Source organism: Dama dama, chromosome 3 (assembly GCF_033118175.1).
Source record: "Dama dama isolate Ldn47 chromosome 3, ASM3311817v1, whole genome shotgun sequence".
In the NCBI taxonomy this organism is placed as follows: Eukaryota; Metazoa; Chordata; class Mammalia; order Artiodactyla; family Cervidae; genus Dama; species Dama dama.
The window spans coordinates 59018433-59034744 of record NC_083683.1 but is presented as its reverse complement, the minus strand read 5'-3'; the positions used below and the strand labels follow the sequence as shown (position 1 = coordinate 59034744).

At 40.1% G+C, this 16312-nt stretch overlaps 1 protein-coding gene across 4 annotated transcripts in view; it reads left to right on the top strand.

Moving 5' to 3' along the window:
- The first annotated feature begins 57 nt into the window (after positions 1–57).
- RAB3IP (RAB3A interacting protein) overlaps positions 58–16312 on the top strand; it is a 49429-nt gene continuing 33174 nt past the window's right edge. The window contains exons 1-3 of one of the 4 annotated variants that reach the window (XM_061130211.1): positions 58–261; positions 12487–12567; positions 15696–15971. In XM_061130211.1, the coding sequence (XP_060986194.1) occupies positions 15721–15971 (251 nt within the window). In that variant the 5' untranslated portion in view covers positions 58–261; positions 12487–12567; positions 15696–15720. Of the gene's footprint in view, positions 262–627; positions 1105–12486; positions 12568–15695; positions 15972–16312 lie in introns of those variants that run through there. The other 3 variants (XM_061130218.1, XM_061130204.1, XM_061130226.1) reach the window with 3 other exon arrangements.

Below are 16312 nucleotides of genomic sequence, written 5' to 3'. Positions count from 1 at the left end.
CCGCCCCTAGCCCCGCCCCCTCCCCGCCCCTAGCCCCGCCTTCCCTCCGCGGGGCCGCACGGCTCCAGGCTCCGGGCCGGGCTCCCGGCGCAGGCGCAGTCCCGCGCTCCCTCGGCTGCTCCACCAGCCGTGCACTCGCCGCGGTAGAGTGTAGCGGCGTCGGCCAGCCGTCCTCCTCCGCCTCAGAGTGCTTCGGCGTGCGCTGTGTGCGGCTCTGCGAGCGCCCCTGAGCGCGGGCCGCGGCGGTGGTAGGTTAGTCAGGTGAGCGCGGCGGCGGGAGGGAGAGGCCCGGGACGCGGAACGCCGCCCCCCTCAGTGCTCGCGCGCCCGCCTCCCGCGAGCCGGCCTGGAGGGGCGGCCGCAGCAGGTGCAGGTGAGGGCGCGGCGCGCGCGGACCCGGCCCGGCTGTCCTGGCCCCGGCGAGCGCGCTCCCCCGCCTGGGCTCGCGGACTCCGGCGGAGTCGGCGGCGGAGGCTCGGCGCCTTGGGGGCATGTGGGCGCCCCTGGGGGCCGCTGGTGGGCGTCGGGCGGCGGCGGCTCCTCCCCCGTCCCTCGGGCGCGTTACTCATTAACTGCGCCGTCCTGAGCGCCCGAGGCGTGGAGCCAGACCCAGGTTACCTGTCGGGGGGGCGCGCGCGGCCGGAGCTGAGGGCCCGGGCTTGCGGAGCAGGGTGTAAAGAGACTTCGCCAACAAGTCTGGAGGCCGGCGCCGCGCGGGAGCTGGACCGGGCGAGGCAGTAGGCACGGACCGAGGGTCTTAGAAGACGGCGAGCCGGGCAGGGCGCCAAGGCGTAGAGGTCACCCTTGGGAGGTTTCGGCGAAACCTGGTGGTCAAGAACCGGCGCCTTAGGAGACAGCTCAGTTCAGCCTGACTTTTGTTTCGGGGAGTTGAGGCGAGCTGTTCAGACATAATTGTAATTACACTACCCTTCCAGCGTGGATAGCTCGCTCCGATCGCCCAGGGAAAAGAGTTTAATGGACTCGGGAAGTGATGGTGTTAGATGGAATCTGCAGCACGTGAAGAGTTGCCAGTTGTTATGGGATTAAAAAAAAAAAAGTCTATAATGGCTAAAGAGTAAAGTCTTGAAAATGAAGAGCGCTCAGGTAATGGTGATTCGGAAGATGCAGACAGTTTAGCTTCGCGGAAATGTAGCAAATTCCGAGGCTACCTGTTCCCCACTTATGTTTCCCCCTGCAGCTTTATTTCAGGGTCGGCAAAGAGCCTTCCTTGTAAGCTTTTGCCGTGAAATGATTACATAATTGCGGCAGAGGCCAGTAAGAGGATTAGAACAAAACTGTTGTATTGTAAATCTGTTGCAAGACCCGGTTTCTGTTCATTATCCTTATTTTGTTGTTCATGCCATTTTAAGGGGAAAAAATGGTGAATGACATATCAAGGAGAAAGGAGGCAGAGTGGAGAAAACAGTCAAATAGATTTGTAACCAGTCAGAGTAAATATTTGATACTGTTGAAAGATTTCACCACTTAGATGGGGCCTTGTGTTAACGCTTGCTGTTTTATTTACTAGTGTGGTGTGTTTTTATAGGAGCTTTCATGTTTGGACAGATACGTACCCCAAATATGGTTTGTGTGATAGAATCTATCCTTGTGGAATATGTAGAAATACACTTAGTGGTTATATAATGTTACTACAATAGTATATTTCTTACTATTAGAAAAAAAAACCTTTGCTTTTTTTTTTTTTTTCTATTTCCACTATTTCGAGAACCGAAGGGCTTACATAGACTGCAACTCTTCTGGTATATTTGGCAAACAACTCATCGGTGGTATTGAATACTGCTAACTTTTCACCAGGATGAATATTTGATGTTCAGCTTCTAACTAGATCCAGTTGTAGGTTTTGAATTGGTGTAGTTAATGCTTTCTTTAATATTAGTTTTCTCTAATTTTCACTAAACCCTCAACTTCTACAGCACACATAGATTGTGTGTGTGTGTGTGTGTGTGTGTGTGTGTGTGTGTGTGTGTGTTGGCTGTGCAGTGCAGTTTGTTGAACTTCCCTGACCTGGGATGAACCCGTGCCCCCTGCTGTGGAAGTGTGGAATTGTAACCACTGGACCACCAGAGCAGTCCACTGCAAATAGTTTTTAAGATTGACAGATTCTTAGAAATCTACATCATCATTTTGGGGTTTGATATGGCAGAACAAAAACTTGCAGGTTACAGTAGTTTTACACGTATTATTGTAATTAGTATACCCTCCCCCCCACCCCCTTTCTGAGCAGGACTCACTGAACCAATTTTAATAAAAAATTATCTTTTTTAAGTTTTAGCTCCATCAGTTAAACTGTGCATATGACTTTGAGTAAATCATTTAACCTCTGAGCTTATTTTCTCTATTTGCAAATGGGGGTAGCATTAGGTTGAACGGTTTGGGGTTTGCAAGTATTCAGCTGTTTTCAATATGTCTCAATCTCACATGAGTTTCATAATGGTGGGATGAGAATTAGATGAGATACTCCAGGTAGGGGGTGGAGGAGGGGAATAGCTCAAGAGTGTGCCTTGCACTGTGCTTGTTGCTTCAAGCACCTTGACTCTCTAGTCCTTGGGGCATTCCTGGCGTATAGGTGGTGTTATTGCATTTTACAAATCATGAAATTGAGGGTCAGAGAGGTGAATAACTTGCCTCTAGTTACTTAGTTGTCTGTAGTCCTATAGCTGACTAATGGCAGAGCCGGTATTAAACACTGAGTGTGACTCCCCGAAATGGAAATCCTACCAGCCTTGCTCTTTCCGCTCCTGAAAAACACCTTCTGTAAAAGAGCTTTGTGACTAAGAAGACTGGTTAAAAAATAAACAGGTTTTCTGATGATGTGATACAAGCACTGCTGCTACTACTAAAGAGTCTAGCCCTTAGGGTGTATCAGGTTCTGGTCTAAGCATTATGCCAACTCAGTTACTCTCACATTGACCTAGGAGTTAGGGAATACTTTATCCATTTAATAGTTGAGAAGATTGAGGCCCTGAGAGGTTATGAAGCTTGCTTAAGGTCACAAAGCTAATTAATGCGGGGGCTAGATTAGAAGTTGGGCAGTTTTTCTTTGATGTCCATGCTCTTAACCACTCTACTACTTCTTCCTGTGTAGATTATAATGCTGAAGAATTGGTTTTAATTTAGCTTTTATGAGCTACTTAAATATTGGTGTAATAAGTAATTCTTAATGTATCACCAGAGATTTTTAAATCAGACATTTCATTGAGTATCTACTCTTCTAGTCACAGTGGGGGTTAAAGGAAAGACTTTAGAAGATGTCTGGAAGGTAGACCATGTAATCATTGCCATATCTTTTTGTAAGTTTATCAAAATTTAGAAGGTACCTTCACATACATATGGTGGTGTAATTTTAATGAGTGTCAGGTAAGACAAAGTGCTTAAGTAGTTGGAGAGTAGGGAAGAAAGAAGGACTAGGAGTTGGTGGTGATACTTGTGTGTTGAGGGAAAGCTTTGAGGGTAATCTGAGGGAGTACATCCTTTCACACCAAGCCTCTGCCCTGTAGGGTGGGAGTCAAGATGTAGTTCAGTGAAGGGTGGTAAATTGGTTACTGAATTACTTAAATACATCTGGTATCCTAAAAAGAAAATGTCTGAAGAAATGTAGACTCCTTTCTAGCTCTCTGTGGATAGCTCAGTTGGTAAAGAATCTGCTTGCAGTGCAGCAGACTCTGGTTTGATCCCTGGGTTGGGAAGATCCCCTGGAGGGAAAGGCTACCCATTCCAGTATTCTGGCCTGGAGAATTCTGTGGACTATATGGTCCATGGGGTTTGAAAGAGTCGGAGTCAACTGAGTGAATTTCACTTCACTTCTAGCTATTAATAGTTTCTCTTTTTCTGTCCTGCTGTCCTTACCTTTGCCACATAGTACTTATTTTTTTTTTTAATATATATTTCCAAAGCACGGAGTACATGCCTCTATTTTGGTATCATTTTGATATTTACATCGTATTTGTAAATGTTTGTTGACAGCGAGCTGCCTTCTGGTGAACACATGCTTTGAGGGCAGGGGTGGGGTGTCTTACCCCACCATATAGCTTTAGTATTGGGCCTGGAACCTAGTAGGTACTGTGCTGTTTGGTGATGGATGGTTAGTGAAAAAAATGTTAAAATATGTTGAAATTGGTCCAGCAGTAGAAATGGGAGTGAGTTTTCAGAGTAGGGATTGAAAGGACTAAGGGAAGGACAGGTTACTTACAAGAGGTAGCGTTAATTTGCCATCTCTGTGTTTCCCTTCTGCTTTCCCTTTCAACTTAAAGCTAAATGCTTAAAGCTAAACAGCTGCTGCTGTTGCTAAGTCGCTTGAGTCGTGTCCAGCTCTGTGTGATCCCATAGACGGCAGCCCACCAGGCTCCCCCGTCCCTGGTATTCTCCAGGCAAAAACCTAAATGAGGTAGTTTCATAAGCTTCAGTTGTATATAGAAAAAAGTGAAAAAGTAATCTTGATTTATCTTAGGATATCAGCAACACAAAATTAAATAGCTTTAACCATAAGCTAAGATTACTTAAATCAGAGGAAAAAGAATGGAAATTATTGAAATAGTTCAATATTCAGTATTGAATATTCAATGAGAGGTTTGTTGCTTGTAGTTGACAACTGTTTTAAGTATAAGCATAATGGAAGCCTGCTGGCTCAGACAGTAAAGCGTCTGCCTACAATGTGGGAGACCCGGGTTCGATCCCTGGGTGGGGAAGATCCTCTGGAGAAGGAAATGGCAACCCACTCCAGTACTCTTGCCTGGAAAATCCCATGGACGGAGCCAGGTAGGCTACAGTCCACGGGGTCACAAAGAATCAGACATGACTGAGCGACTTTACTTTACTTACTTCACTTCCACATAGTAAAGTTGATGACTTGACAATCCAGTGGAAGGAAACTCCATGCAAGACTGTGAGAGTAGCTTTGAAGCATACAGAAACATACTGATGATAGCCTGCGTGTGCATGCGCTCAGTCGTGTCTAACTCTTGCGACCCCGTGGGATGTAGCCTGCCAGGATCGTCTGCCTGTGGGATTTTCCAGGCAAGAGTACTGGAGTGGATTGCCATTTCCTCCTCCAAGGGGTCTTCCCAACCCAGGGATTGAACCCATGTCTCCTGCATTGACAGGCGGATTCTTTACCACTGAGCCACCTGGGACGCCCCTTAGAGCCATTTAAGGAAGTGAATTGTCATTTGATGTGTCCAGATAATAGTTTTGAGTATTTGTGGGCATCTGATTGACAGGTCAAGATGCAGTATAAAAGAACAACTAAAGTAGATTTGAAGAACAGTACATAAATGTACATTAATTAATTTCTTGTTGGAAAGAGAGTTAATTTGAACTCTGTACCTCAGAGAGACTTGTTTTTCCCTTCCTTCTCCTTTATCAAGGATAACTAAGGTTCCCTTCTGGTTTGTAAGACAAACCCCTTTGTAGGCTCTTATTATTTACCCCCTCATTTATTCTCTTTTAGATCTTTATAGATATCATTCATCTGTGTTGTGCTTTACAATCTTCAGGACATTTTTACATTGACGGATAAGCCATTTGATTTTCTCAAATGTAGACAGGGGCGATAATACCACCACCATTATAGATGTTGAAACGGAAGCTCAGAGGAATTAAGTGACATGCCCTAGTTCACGCAGCCAGTTAATAGAATCTGAATTAGAAGGGTTTTCTGAAGCTTGTTTGATCAAATACTTAGTTTTCCCCAAACCTTAAAAACAGTTTCTCCAATCTTGCTATAGGGTGCTATTGTTTTATCTCCAGTTTTTAAAGGTGGCCTGGAATCACTGTCTCTGCTCTTCACTGCTCTGCTATTTATTCCCTCCCTAAATACTCTTATTGCTTATTTATCCAATCAACATATACTTCAGTGCCTATGGAATATTTAGTTGACCTGTATTCTTACATATATAAAATAGAGACTTCCACTTTTAAGAGAAGGAAACTTGGAAAACAATTTTTTTTTATGTTTTTGTTCCAAGAATTTGTAATATAGTGGCTGCCAATGCAGGAGACCCGGGTTTGATCCTTGGCTCGGGAAGATCCCCTGGAGAAGGGAATGGCAACCCACTCCAGTATTCTTGCCTGGAGAATTCCATGGATAGAGGAGCCTGGTGGGCTATAGTCCGTGGGGTCACAAAGAGTCAGACACGACTGAGCAGCTAACACTTTACATAGTATTGGTAACTCAGTAAGTTCTGAGAATTTCTGAAAACCTTTAAGAATCTGTAATAACTAACATTTCTCAATATGTCAGATTGTACATTTAATCCCGTGGTATTAGTAAATGGAAATTAATTTGTGGTCTGTTTTAATGAGTGGGAAGATTGTGAAGCTTGACTAACCATCTGACTTAAGTTTTCCTTTGAGTTAGTAATTAATTTCCCACTTACAGACTGCTTCCTAAAATGTAAATGTGAATTTTTTTTTTACAACCAAAATATTAGTTTGGAAAACCAACTTTATAATTTTAGGGAAAGTTAATGAGAAAATTATTTTTTATATACCTTTTTGTTTTGTTCCTTTATATAGTATTTGAATAAATCTCAAAATTTTCTAATTATGGAGAATTTAAAACAAAATACATAGATGCAAATATATGACGAACTTCACGTTTCCCATCCTCTAGCCCATCAACTACTGTCAGTCCTGCCCCATCTGCTCCTGTACTGTTCCCTCTCCTCATTTTGAGCAAATTCCAGGCATTGTATAATTTCATCTATAAATATTTCATTGTGTATTTCTAAAAGGTAAAGGCAGTTAGCTACAGTACAGCTTTACACTTTAAAAAAGTAACATGTAAAAATTTTTTAAGTAAGGATAACTAATTACAAGCATCCACAATTTTTTGATTATATCATAAGGCCATTATATTAAAATCAGGTTTCTGTTGATTTTATTTATATGCTATTCCTACCCTCCCACAGCAAAACTATAAGGAGCTGAATAAGTACTTATTTTAAATCCAAGCATTCTGCTGCTGCTAAGTCGCTTCAGTCGTGTCCGACTCTGTGCGATCCCATAGACGGCAGCCCACCAGGCTCCCCCGTCCCTGGGATTCTCCAGGCAAGAATACTGGAGTGGGTTGCCATTTCCTTCTCCAGTGCATGAAAGTGAAAAGTGAAAGTGAAGTCACTCAGTTGTATCTGACTCTTAGCGACCCCATGGACTGCAGCCTACCAGGCCCCTCCGTCCATGGGATTTTCCAGGCAAGAGTACTGGAGTGGGGTGCCATTGCCTTCTCCAAAACATAGCAGCAAAATAAATAAGGAAATGATGAGAGCAGAGAGAATGTAGGGAAAAAATAGAAAGGATGGCAAAGTAACAGCAAATGCTCATTTTAATAGCAGTGCATTAGAGAAACTTTAGTTTTTTCTTTCTGAAAGTAAAACAGGCGTTCATAGATTAAATAGGATTCTTCTGTTTGGATTGTTCTCTTCTTACAATTGGTTGGGTAAGCCTTAGAGATCATCTGTCTTCATCTAACCTTTATCTTGAGTCTTACCCCTAACCTTTTAAGATGTGGAGGAGTCAGACACAGGTGTTGGAGTCAGACACACCAGGCTTTGAATCCTCCCTCTGTTACTGACTGTTTCACCTTAACAAAATTAACCTCTCTGATCCTCAGTTTCTGAATCCATAAAATAGAGGCAAGAACCATTTCAAGGGGATGCTAAGAGAAATAACTAGAATAATGTATAAATGTATATGTCACACATAAAGAATATAATAATGTAATGCATATGTGTTATATGTAGAAATATAATTGAAGCTATTCTGAATGTTTTCATATATAGATGTTAAATATATATGCCTCCATTCCCTCATTTGCAGTGTGTGACCTTCATACTCTCTTGCTTGGTCTGTTGCAGTAGCCTCTTAACTAGTTGCCTCTAGTTTCTTGTCTCTAGTTAAAGTCCTTGGGAGTCATTTTTCTAATGACATCACAATTCATCTGTACTTCCTAAAATGTAGATCTGAGCGCCTCTTCAGGATAAAACTCCAAGTAACATTTTCCATGTTAAGTGAAGTTTTTAATTGTCTTGTCTCATATCTGCTTCTCCAGCTTGATATTCTGTCCTCTTTTTTTTTTTTTTGGTTAGTTTCATTAGTGCCAGACCCTTATTCCTTGACTATGCTATTTTATTTCCTTGCTTAGCTCATCTACAGACTGTTATTCGGCATTTAAAAATCTAACTTATAGTTTTACTTCTCCTTGAAACATTGTCTTCCTCCTTCTTTCTCTTTAGGATTATCATTTAGTGGCCCATAATAGGCTATGCATCTTCTTTTTAGCCCATTTTCATATCTGTATTCTTAGAACTTAGTACCAGGATTTGCCCTGAGGAGTTGAAGCTGACAATCTTCCTTCCGTTCAGCTGGAATACAAATAATTATAAAATTATTAATTATATTTACACTAAAATAATATAGGTATAAAATACATTTAATAAGTATAAACCATTAAGATTTTTCTAGGCATTCATTGAGTCGATACATGTGAAATTCTTAGTTAACTGACACATAGTTAACTTTTAGTAAATATTGGCTGCTGTTTTTGCTGTGATAATGCTGACTTCTGGAAAGAAGAAATATAATGAATATTATGAATCAGAAGCAAATTGTTTTGATCAACTTTTTAAATTAGAGATCAGCTTTATTACTTAAAATCAAGTGATAATAAGGCCACTCAAACTGGGTTAGTAACTAACCCATAAAAATTACATGCTATCATCCTTTTCACTCATTTGTAGTGATCTCTGATAAATTTAGTTTATGAATTGGGATAACTGCACTTGAAATTGAGTTTTGGAATTACTTACTACTAAATGCTGAGAGTAGGGCTTCCCAGGTGGCGCTGGTGGTCAAGAATCTGCCTGCCAATGCAGGAGTCACGGGTTTGATCCCTGTGTTGAGATGATCCCCTGGAGAAAGAAATGGAGCCTGGTGGGCTACTGTCACACAGGGTTGCAGAGTCAGACTCGACTGAACAATTGCACACACACACACACACACACACACAGTGCAGAGAGTACTACTGCTTATAAATAGTTTATTTTATTCGTATAAGAACTGTGAATGCAAAACAAATCTTAATGCTTCCATTTGAAAGAGCAAGAGATTTTCAGATCATTGTGATTGGCAGCTCATTACCAGCTAAGTTACACATTTTATGAAAATTTCACACACTTGAATAAGGGACTACATTTAATCTTCAAATAATCTCCTTTTCAGGAGTGACTGGAATTTAAACAGTGTTTTAATGTATCCCCCAGAATGAAAACATTGTACATAAAGGCAGTGCTCTGAGGTACTCTACTAAATGCTGCTTGCATTTCTCTTTTAATTCTCAACCTCTGAGGAAGCAAACCAAACTAGATTTCCAGATGAGAGAACCTAGGCACACACTGGCCCAGTAATTTGATAGAAAAGTGAAAGTGTTAGTCGCTCAGTTGTGCCCAACTCTTTGGGAGCCCATGAACTGTAGCCCCCCAGGCTCCTCTGTCTATGGGATTTTACAGGCTAGGATACTGGAGTGGTTTGGCATTTCTTTCTCCAGGGGATCTTCCTGATCCAGGGCTTGGACCTGGGTTTCCTGCACTGCAGACAGGTTCCTCACTGACTGAAAACTACCAGGGTTCAAACCTGCCTCTCTTTGAGGTTTGGATCTTATGTTTCCTAGACTGTGCTCCAGTTTATGGAACATTTTCCACAAATGCTTTACTTTTACACCTTAGACATGCCTGAAAAGTCCTTCCAAGGGCTTTATCTTTCTCATTATTTCCTATTTCTTTGGGTCTTTTCTTCTGATTTGTTTGGCCTTCTTGTGTGGTCTCTTAGTGAAAGTGAAGTGAAAGTGAAGTTGCTCAGTTGTGTCTGACTCTTTGCAACCCCATGGCCTGCACCCTGCCAAGCTCCTCTGTCCATGGGATTTTCCAGGTAGAATACTGGAGTGGGCTGCCATTTCCTTCTCCAGGGGATCTTCCCAACCTGGGGATCGAACCCGGGTCTCCCGCATTGTAGGCAGATGCTTTTACCATCTGAGCCACCAGGGTAGCCTTTGCTTATTCAGTGGCGTTTATCACACTGTGTCATTGCCTGTAATTGTCGGTGTCTCCTACTATATTGATACTATTTGGGAACAGAGATGATTTACCATCTTTTTTTCCCCAGAGCTTGGCACATAGTAGACTCTCTGTGAAAACTCATTGAAAGAACAGTTAAATGTTTATAGGAAAAACAGAGTGGGTGTTGCCGGGTTGTGAAGTGAAGTGGCTCAGTTGTGTACAACTCTTTGTGACCCCAGGGACTGTAGCCTACCAGGTTCCTCCGTCCATGGAATTTTCCAGGCAAGAGTACTGGAGTGGGTTGCCATTTCCTTCTCCAGGGGATCGTCCCAGCCCAGGGATTGAGCCCAGGTCTCCCGCATTGCAGGCAGACACTTTACCATCTGAGCCACCTAATGGGTTTTAATTCAACTTAAGGAGAAACATTTTTACATGAACCATCTTAACAGTGGAAAGGCAAAGCAATTCTAGTGGTGGTAAGTGTGGTGTGGTTAAGAGCTAGGACTCTGAAGTCCCAACAGCCAGAGATTTTAATCCTGGTTGCCCTAAGCTGTAGCTTCCTCAGCGATGCGTATACTGGCACTATACCTGCTGTTTAGTAAATGCTTAGTAAATAGATGGCACCGCTGACTTGATGAATATGAGTTTGGGCATCCTCTGGGAGTTGGTGATGGACAGGGAAGCCTGGGGTGCTGCAGCCCATGGGTTCGCAAAAAGTCAGACATGAGTGAACAACTGAACTGAACTGTTGGGAGAAACAGCTCTGTAATCCTGTGAGATTGGTACTGGTAGTTGGATGACTTAGCTCCCCATACCATCCTTCTCCTCTGGATTATTTTGAAGCAAATCCAAGGAATTTTATTTCTTCTATATTTCTGTGGTATCCCTAAAAGATAATTTTTTTTCACATAACCATCATACCATTATTATCTCTAAAAACTGACAATAATTCATAATAATATCAGTAACGTCCAGTGTTCAGGTTCCATTGATTTTTTTCATAATATGTTTTTATAGTTGGTTAATTCAGATAATTCTAACAAGGTCCCCACATTATATTTCTTTATGTCTCAAGTCTCTTTATAAATTCCTTTTTTCCTCCCATTTTTGTTTATTGAAAAAAACAGGTGATTTATCCAGTAGAGTTTCCCAAAGTCTGGATTTTGCTGTTTTTGTCCATATGGTGCTATTTTTAATATGTTCTTTTACCCTCTGTTGGACTTCCCAGGTGGCACAGTGGTAAAGGCGTGCCAATGCAGGTGACACAGGAGACTCAGGTTTGATCCCTGACTTGGGAAGATCCCTAGAGTAGGAAATGGCAGCCCACTCCAGTATTCTTGTCTGGAAAATTCCATGGACAGAGGAGCCTGCTGGACTGCAGTTCCTGGCATTGCAGAGAGTTGGACATGACTGGGCCCGCACATACTGTCCTCTATATTTCCTACAAACTGATAATCACCTAGAGAGTTAATTGAATTGAGGTCATTTTCTTTTTATTAGGGGACGGGGTCAAGAATACTTCATGAATGGTAATAGTGTTCATTCCCTGTTTTACCACATAATTCTCATAATTTATGATTTTCTCCCTTTTCGTGATATTAAGTCATCAGTGAGTTCAAGTACTATCATTTTGATCCATTAATTATAAAGTCCCCCAGATTTTACCTTAGGGTTTAAATAGTTATTGATAATTGTTGCCTAGACTCAATCCCGGAGAAGGCAATGGCACCCCACTCCAGTCCTCTTGCCTGGAAAATCCCATGGACGGAGGAGCCTGGTAGGCTGCAGTCCATGGGGTTGCAAAGAGTCGGACATGACTGAGCGACTTCACTTTCACTTTTCACTTTTATGCATTGGAGGAGGAAATGGCAACCCACTTCAGTGTTCTTGCCTGGAGAATCCCAGGGACGGGGTCGCAGAGTCGGACACGACTGAAGTGACTTAGCAGTAGCAGTAGCAGATTCATTGTTTCATTAAGATTACAAAGTTATTAAGCGGGACTCTTTGAAAAGAAGGACTTTTCCTCATAAACTCTTAGTTCTCTGATATATTGGAAAGTCAGGATAAATACTGGATTCTTTATTTTACCAGTTTTCAAAATAGTGTTTTGATTACATGGCACTGATCAAAAGGAGTCAAGTGAGATTTATTTTTGTTTATTTTTAGTATAATCATGAAACCTTGAGCTTAAAACTGGGTTTTTTTCTTTGTTTGTTCTCAACAGAAATTGTCCTTTTTGATGTTCAGATTGTCCCATCTTTGGTTTGTGGGAGTCCTTTTGATACCTCTCCAGTAGTCTTTGATAGCTTTCTTGCTTCCTGGTAAAACAAGACGTTCCAAGATCCTTTTGTATATTACTGCCCCGGGCCTGGGATCAGCCCTTCTTCAGAGATGCCGTTGTTCTTTTTTTTGGTAGGATATGATACTGCTCTGGGCATAAGAGGTACTCATTGCTCCTGAGTTGGTTACTGCTGTTACACCTTTTCAGTGGATAAAGGTAGGCATTTTTATAAATAGAAGAGATTTTCCTGGTATTTCTGATTCAAATTTAGGACTTCAGAGTTTTAAATTCCTTGATTTTGTATTTGTGTCTCTTTTCTCATATGCTGGAAATTTTAGTTCTGAGTGATACTGTTTAATCTTATACAATAGTGTCAGAATAGCAGTATCAACATTACTAATATGATTACTGAAAGTATTATTTTTTTAATTTCCTTTTGTTCTTAGAATATATGCCACTGGGGATATACAGTTTTATTACTGTGTTTTAAAATCATTTGAAATAGTTCTTTTCAATGTTATAAAGTACCAAATGGAGCTGGATTCATTTTTTATTTTTAAAGATTTTTTTTAAAAAAATCTAATTTTGTCTTATGTACATGGTTCCAAGTTCAAATTCATATCTGCAAAGTCGGGTACATTTGGAAAAGTCTAGGTTTTACACCTGTCTCTTCTTCCTGTTCTTGCCCTTTTCCTAAAGGTAACTTTTTTAAAAATTAATTTTTAGTATATCCTTCTATTTCTAAAATATAAGTACACAGAAATATATATAATTATATACATATAAATTTGTATTTTCCCCTTTCTCATATAAAAGGTAGCTTATTATATAACTGCCTGTTTTTCAGTGTCAACGTATTCTCAGATTTCCTTCACAGCAGTATGTAGGTATTGCTCATTTATTTTATAGCTATATGGTGCTTCATGATGAGGATGAACCTATGTTGGTTCATTCAGTCAGTCTTTTGCTAATGCCATTGGCCTTATGAATATATCTTTTCTTTTTTATTTTGCCCATTTATGTTTGGGATAAAGCCCTGTCAAGTGGGCATGCTGGGTCGTAGATTCAATGACTGTGTCATTTTGTGGATATTGTCAAATTTTCCTCCATAGGGTTTGTGCTGTTTTACATTTCCAGAAATGCAAATGCTTTCCCATGATGGATGATTCAGTGAACCTCTCAGGTATATAGAGGTGAATTAGGAGTATATGAGATCAAAGAAAAAGTATCATGGTTCCTGATAAAATGTCAGTGTTTAATGAAAACCTCATTTCTTGTGTCGAGTGAATTGATTGGTAAACTATATTCCCGTGAAAATGACATATTCAGGTTTAGATGTTTGCTCTGGTGTGTGTGTGTGTATTATGAACAACGAATGAAAAAAGTATTTTGGGGAAATGTAATAAATTAGAATTGAACATTAAATACCTTAAATTCCTTGTCGATATGATCTTCCTTTTGGCATAGTGAATATTTTGGGTAAAAAAGCAAAGTTTAGTTTCATTTTAAGGACTGAGATTACTGTTTACTACAATAAAGAAAACATTCATTGGATTTGAAATTTGATATTTGCAGATTTAATAGTTAGAGTTTTGATTGTCCATATACAGTTGTCCCTGAGAACCCACAGGGCATTGGGTTTCAGGACTCACTCCCACCCCATATCAGAATTCCCGGGTGCTCAAGTCCCTTATATAAAATGACACAGTATCAACATGTATCCTATGCACATCCTCCCATATACTTAAAATCATTGTTTATAATCCTATAATAACTAATACCATGTAAATTCTGTGTAAATAGTTGCCAGTGTGTGGCAAATTCAAGTTTACTTTTTGGAACTTTCTGGAATTTTTATTCTGAATTTTTTCTACCTGAGGATGTGGAATCCCTGTATATGGAGGACTGACTATATGTCTTTGAAGGTCTGATTACAGATTACATGTAGTAATCTGTAATTTTGAGAGTGTATAAATATTTTGTCAATTCCCTTCCTTCCCAACTTTACTGTGGCCTTTGTTGTTCCCTACTTGTCTTATTTTTTTTTTAACATTTTTTTTATTAAGAATATGAGAGCGTAAAATTTTTCAGTTTAATGAATTTTTTTTTTTTTTTGGTATTTTATAATGAAATCATGTGCTGTAGTAGTGCTTGTGTTTGGGATTTTTGGGGAAGGTATTAGTCACGATTATCAAAGTACTGTTGTAATAAAGAAACAATTGACAAGAGAGATTGAGTTGACGTTGTAGAAGACCTTGATTTTCAGAATAACAAGTTCAGAATTTATTCTTTAGACAGTGGGAAATCAATAAAAGTTTATAAGATTTCTTTATATTTTTCAAGTGAAAAACTTGAGTGTTATACTTTTTAGTTTTCATGTAAATTTTGTTATATAGTTGTGTAGTTTATGAAATATTTTTACTTATGGAGAAACTGAAGCATACATATTACTGTTAATGGCTGACTGATAACATATTTATTGAGCTGTAGTCTGGGCCAGATGCATAGTACATTACTAAATACTTTATATGGGTTTTCTCCCTCAATCCTCACTGCAACCTGATGAAGGAAGGGAGTATTATTATCCCCATTCTCATCCCTTTAGAGGGAAAATTTGAGGCTTAGAGAAATGTAATGCATTATCCTGGGTTGGATCCTGGGCCAATTGAGAACATCATTAGGATAATCAGTGAACTTTGATTGGGGCCTGTTGTTTAGATGGTTATAGTGATCAGTGTTAACATCCTGGTTTTGGTGATGTTTTACTTAGGATATATACACTGAGATGTTAAAGGGTAATGGGTATCATGCGTAAGATTTATTCTCAAATGGTTCTAAAATGTTAACAGTTTCATAATGTGGGTGAAATATATGTATCTCTGCAACTTTTTGTAAATCTGAAATTATTTCAGAATAAAAGAAGAGAAAACACTGAGTCATCCAGTCATATGTGACTTTCTTTGAAGCGGAACAGAATAATTCACTGAACTCAGTCTCTCTTATTCCGAGTGTGTGTATCTGTCTGTCTTTACTACTTCTTTTTCTAACCAAAGTCACATATGATAGCAAAGTTAATATCAAGCAATATTCATTCCTCATTGTTACTTATTAATTACTTACTGTAATAGTGTTATCCTTAACTTTCAAGTTTATTCTGAATCAGATTGTTTGCCTTTTATAGTACTTATGCTCCGAGGTCACTTATTAAATTTTAAATGACTGTAGTTTTTTTCCTGTTTAAGTTTGTATTTTATAATGGACTGTTAAACACATTCTATAAATATACATCTTACTTTAATTTTAAATGTCATTATCTCAAAATAATTTTCTGCTTTTTAATGTAGGTTGTTCTATGATGAGGCTTTTGCTATGGCTAATGACCCCTTGGAAGGCTTCCATGAAGTGAACCTTGCTTCACCTACTTCTCCAGACCTTCTTGCTGTGTATGAACCGGGAACTCAAGAGCAGACTACCTCACCTAGTGTCATCTACCGGCCACATCCTTCAGCTTTGTGCTCCACCCCTATCCAGGCTAATGCCTTAGATGTTTCTGACCTTCCTACACAACCTGTGTATTCCTCCCCCAGACGTTTAAATTGTGCGGAAATATCCAGTGGCAGGTAGGAGAGAATCAAGATGCTTGTTTTAGAGCATTGTATTAAACAAATGGAGTTTGCTTGGTTAACTTAAGTTTTATTATTTTAGAAAATTTGAATAATATAAGGTTGTTTATGAAGAGCAATGCAGGTTAATGATCAAGAGCAGGGGCCTTTACATAAAAGGGCCCTTTTATGTAAAGGGCCAAATAGCAAATATTTTAGACTTTGTGGGCTACACGGTCTGTTTCGACTGCTGGCCATGACTATTAAGGTGTGAAAGTAGTCATAAAAGTGAAGCCGTTCAGTCGGGTCCGACTCTCTGCAACCCCGTGGACTATAGCCTGCCAGGCTTCTCCATCCGT